Here is a 5,800-nt window from a genome sequence, read left to right as displayed (position 1 = left end):
GTGCACTACCTAAACACTATAATCAGTCCAGCCATCCACACTTACTCATACATTTCTTCCCTTACACCAAGTTGACTGTGATGTTACACCATTTACTATTCCTGAGGAAGTGGATTGTCATAACACTAGCATTGCTTCAAAAATGAAAAAAAAAAAACCACTGAAAAATGTATTAGCGAGTAAACATAATTTACTAAAAAGAATTTTTTTACACTGTTCCAAATTATTAAATCATAAAAGAGTCATTAATTTGGGAGGAATCTGAGAATCAGGCAATATGAGTTCATGTCAGGATTTGTCTATTGATCAGTGAGTTGTTCATGGAGTTCTTAACCACCATAAACTTTGGTCTCAGTCTATATAATGAGGATCACACAATGGTACTTGCTTAAACCATTGAATAATGTTTTTGTGTGTTTACATTAATTAGAAAAATATGCTTTCTGAGTTTGCGTAGCACTTGGTTACTGAAAAGTGTTTAGGATGTGGTGTTGTTACCCTCCTAGTGAACGTCTAAAAGCATAACTAACTAGGGAGCGCTCTGTTACATAATGCAATAGCACGCCATCAATCACTGAAATCACTGAAATCCTGGTTTTCATAATTCTTAGTACTAAATTAAAATGCGTTATTGAAGTAATTATATTTTAAATGTTATTGAAGCATATAGATGGATAAAATAAAATGAAATAATGATAGGAAAACAAATCCAAAGGAAACACATGTTCAGAAAGGTGCATATGGTCTAAGCGAAGAAATTAAAGATTCTTCAGTTGAGTATTATTCACCTGGGGAAAGCTGTCCCTGCAATTCAGGGATGACCAGGTGGCATCGGTTGGGCCTCAGTGTTGCTAGGAGTTGGCCTTGGTGTTCTTCTGTTAAACATACACCACTGCACAAAACATTAAACACATAGGGAGAAAAATGGTCCACCAAAGAGGTCCATGTGTCCTAACCTCTAGCAACTGTGAATATGTCAGCTTCTACAGCAAAGGGAACTAAGGTGGCAGATGGAATTAAGGTTGCTGATCAGCAGAGATTTCTGTCAGCTTTTATTTTATTTACTCTCACAAGACCAGTCCCTGTAACAGTGTCACACACAAAATTAAGGCATTGAAACACCTGAGTGCATGAATGAATGAATGTATTCTGCATTTTTCTCTCTATTAACTTTGGTTGTTATATAGATTATCTTGATGTTAAATGTTTGGGTAGATTTTATTTTTATGGTTCACATTTCAGATATTCAAGAGGGCAAATCAAAATATTAAAATGCCAGGGTAACACTGGGTTGAGAAGGCTGAATTCTACTGCTTTAGAAATTAAACAAGTTTGACAAACACTGCTTTTGCGGCTTCTATACAGAAAATGTTTATTTACATCTTTCCAGATAGTCTTCAGGAATAGCTTTTAATGTTGTTAATGCTCAATCAATACAAGGTTCTGAAGTCATATTTTCTACGGCATATCCATTATCCCAACAGTCTTCTCATTGCCCCTGTGACTTCCTTATTTCGCAGGCTATAAATAAATGGGTTCAGTAGGGGTGTGATAATGGTGTAAAATACTGCTACCACCTTGTCCCGTGTAGGGGAACGCAAGGAGTGTGGCTTCATGTAGGTAGCGAGAGTGGTTGCATAGAACAGACTTGCCACAATCAGGTGGGAGGAACAAGTGGAAACAGCTTTTGCCTGTCCTTTTCCCGAGCTCATCTGGAATACCACAATAAGCACACGAGCATAGGAAGCCAGAATGGCCAGGAATGGTAGCAGTAGGATAATAAGTCCACTCAGGAGGACTGTATACTCATAATGGGAGGTGTCTTGACACACCAATGACATTAGAGCTGGAATTTCACAGAAAAAGTGGTTAATGAGCCGAGACCTACAGAATGGAAGTTGAAACACATACATTGTATGTATGAAAGCGTTGATAGAACCACTGGCCCATGCACATGCAACCATGAGACAGCAGATCTTCTTGCTCATAAGTATAGGATAATGTAAAGGGTAACAGATAGCTACATAGCGATCATAAGACATAAAACCAAGGAGAAGGGCTTCAGTTCCACCAAGGGCCAAGAACACATACGCTTGAATCTCACAGCCCATAAATGTAATGGTCTTACTCTGTGAGAGGAAGTTGACCGCCATCTTGGGCACGGTGGTGGTGATGTACATGAGGTCAATGATGGAGAGGTGACTGAGCAGAAAGTACATTGGAGTGTGGAGTCTGGTGTCCAATCGAATGAGATGGATCAGCATAATATTTCCTGTCAGAGCAACTGTAAAGATGGTGGCAATGACGACAAAGAGAAGAGAGTTTGTCCAACCGTATTGGAAAAGACCAACAAGTAGAAAATCTGTCCCAAAACTTTGATTTTCTGCTTTCATGGCTGAAACCAAAATATCAAAGCAGATGACATCTGAAACGTTCATGTAATAATGTTGACTGCCCTTTAAGAGAAAGCAAAATGACAATACTAAATACAATAGAATTATCTGGACTGTCTTTAGGATGAATTTATATCTCTCCTATTCATCACATGGAATGTATCCATAGAAAAATTCCCATTTTACAAATGATGATATGAAAATAAGTGTTTAACTGTTGGTGGGATTGTAAACTAGTTCAACCATTATGGAGAACAGTATGGCGATTCCTCAAAGATCTAGAACTAGATGTACCATATGACCCAGCCATCCCATTACTGGGTATATATCCAAAGGATTATAAATCATGCTGCTATAAAGACACATGTACACGTATGTTCATTGCGGCACTATTCACAATAGCAAAGACTTGGAATCAACCCAAATGTCCATCAGTGACAGACTGGATTAAGAAAATGTGGCACATATACACCATGGAATACTATGCAGCCATAAAAAAGGATGAGTTTGTGTCCTTTATAGGGACATGGATGCAGCTGGAAACCATCATTCTTAGCAAACTATCACAAGAACAGAAAACCAAACACCGCATGTTCTCACTCATAGGTGGGAACTGAACAATGAGATCACTTGGACTCGGGAAGGGGAACATCACACACTGGGGCCTATCATGGGGGGGTGGGGGAGGGATTGCATTGGGAGTTATACCTGATGTAAATGACGAGTTGATGGGTGCTGACGAGTTGATGGGTGCAGCACACCAACATGGCACAAGTATGCATATGTAACAAACCTGCACGTTATGCACATGTACCCTAGAACTTAAAGTATAATAATAATAAAAAAAAACATATAATAAAGCCTTGCTTCAAAATAAAAAATAGTAATAATAATAAGTGTTTACTGACTGCAGAATAAAATATAAAATGAAAATAAAACAGAGTATTTAGATTATTTGTCTGAACAAGGTATGTTTCTCCTTTGTAAATATATTAAAGATGATAGACAAGCTGTGCTTACCTGTTAAAAATCACTCACTGACTCAATTTTCTCATATATGTGACATGACAGAATTAGTCAAATATATAATTTCAAGGATTCTTCATTTCTCTTTTGATTACATTGGTTGTAAATAAGAATATATAAATATAAATACTATATAAAAGTAGTAACATTTATATAGTAAATGTTATTTTACTTGTTCAGATAAATGATCTAAATGTAGTAACATTTATATAGTAAATGTTATTTTACTTGTTCAGACAAATAATCTAAATGTAGTAACATTTATATAGTAAATGTTATTTTACTATATAAATGCTATTACATGGTCTAAGTGAAGAAATTAAAGATTCACCTGGGGTGAATTACAGTGCTATTATAGATCTTATGATTTAATTAGTATTTATTTATTTCTGTGAATGTAGACACAATTTTATAAACTTGGGGGAAAAGGTAAACCAAATATTAGGAAGAGCTTGAGAATGAATCATTGAAATATAAAAATATTTATTATTCTTTGACTCAAGTAGCATGTAAAGAATGGTTAACGAGCACAATACAGTGATAATCTCTGGAACTCATAATACATTTAGACTGAAAAGCTTGGTTGTGTTTGAAAAATTAAAAATAATACAAATAGTTGCTAAAAGTATTACATAGAAGCTGACTTTATAAAACTAGTAATATTCAATTATCTTTCTTTTGTACTAGTCTAAAATATTGTCACATTACTAATTACAATTACTCAATGATATTTAAACAATATTTTAATGTTATTATACAAAAAGGCTTATATTTCTAAAAATGTATACAATAAAAAATATGAAAAGTCACAAAATTGACATAAAAAATATGATCAGATGGTAATTCTTGGTAAAACAATTCATAAAAGTTTCACCTAAATTTTAACATTATATATTTCAGATCATGACATAATTATTTTAATAAAACCTAGAAAGAAGAGATCTAACTCAAAACAAGAGTGAAAATTATTTACAAAAATCTAACAGGGAGGAAATAAAACAATAAGATTTTATAGAGGTAAATGAAGAAAATATTGGTTATAATTGAGTATGATAGAGAAACAGAAGAGAAAGATTATAGCTACAATAAAATTTATATAATAAAATAAATTACTATATAAAATATAGTAACATATCTCATATAATATATATTATCATTTGTTCAGGGTAAGAAAATTGAATAACAAATAAAAATAAAATGAGCAACAGTTTTGGAACTATTGGAATGATCATTTCATCATATGATGACTATTTTTCAAATTTATTACTGCTTACTTCTCCAAAAATCACATGTAGAAAATAATTGATTTTAACTGGAACACACAGAAAATTCTTAGGGCAATAAAGTGAATTATTTACTGTCTTATATATAAAGGCTCTACCACATGGGGAAAAAAGACCTGACTGCATAACCTGGAAATAGATATAAACAGGTGATGCATAAAAAGGAAAATAGAAGGTTTAAAATAGGGTAATTATCTACCTAAGCCTAAATCAATGTCATGTGAATAAAACAACCTTATTAAGTTATTTTTTAAAAGATCAAGAATGTAGTCCAATGTACAATAATATATTTTTGGTGACACGTGGTTGAATTTTTTAAGATTTTTTTTTTTACTATAAACTTATCATTTCCATACATTTTGGACTAACAGTTTTATTACTGGAATTTTACTACAGTAATATATGAAATAATCTTTGGTACAAACATGTTTTGGTACAAACATATATTACATGTTGAAGATGATACCTTTTCTAAAAACAATTTAGAATTATGAATGCATGATAAATTTTGTTTTGTTTTGTTTTGTTTTTAAATAAGGGATCTCCTCAGGAAGTTTCTATAGGTCTTCCTCTTTTTTTTTTTTTAATGATTAATCTGATGACATGTCACATATTCAAAAAGTAGTTATGAAAACTGGATAAACAAATTTTACACACAAATACAAACACATAAACGCAAAAATAAACAGTTACAGTATCTATTGATCATAATTCACTCAAAGATGCTTCATGATTGGAAATACCAAAAAAAATTCCAAAACAGAAACACACTGCGGTTTGGATGTTGCAAATCTTACTTTGCTATGAAGCAGGTCACGGGTTTCACTAAACTTCTGGGATAAATACTGGCCTCCATTCCATCTCCCTCAGCCAAGCAAAAGACTACACAGCATGCTACTCTTAATCTCTTCCTAAATTGATTTGTAAGTAAAAATCTATGTTGACTGCAGCACCTTTCTGACAGTAGGCCTCAATGAATCAGGCTTAATTAGATTCTTTACACAAGTCAACTTGCTGAGAGTGTGTGGTTGAGAGGTATTAAATCAGAAATATTAATCGCACTCAACTACCCACCAATTCTTGCAAACACTAAAGACA

At 33.3% G+C, this 5,800-nt stretch overlaps 1 protein-coding gene across 1 annotated transcript; it reads right to left on the bottom strand.

The window, feature by feature from the left end:
* Positions 1 to 922: 922 nt before the first annotated feature.
* LOC126943410 (olfactory receptor 2AK2) lies at positions 923 to 2,438 on the bottom strand. Its single transcript, XM_050772068.1, has one exon. It carries the CDS (start codon positions 2,436 to 2,438, stop codon positions 1,473 to 1,475), a length of 966 nt encoding a protein of 321 aa, XP_050628025.1. The 3' UTR covers positions 923 to 1,472.
* Between the last annotated feature and the right edge of the window lie 3,362 nt (positions 2,439 to 5,800).

The sequence above is a fragment of the Macaca thibetana genome, chromosome 1 (assembly GCF_024542745.1).
Source record: "Macaca thibetana thibetana isolate TM-01 chromosome 1, ASM2454274v1, whole genome shotgun sequence".
Taxonomy (NCBI): domain Eukaryota; kingdom Metazoa; phylum Chordata; class Mammalia; order Primates; family Cercopithecidae; genus Macaca; species Macaca thibetana.
The sequence above is the reverse complement of the archived record's forward strand: the minus strand, read 5'-3'. Positions and strand labels throughout refer to the sequence as shown.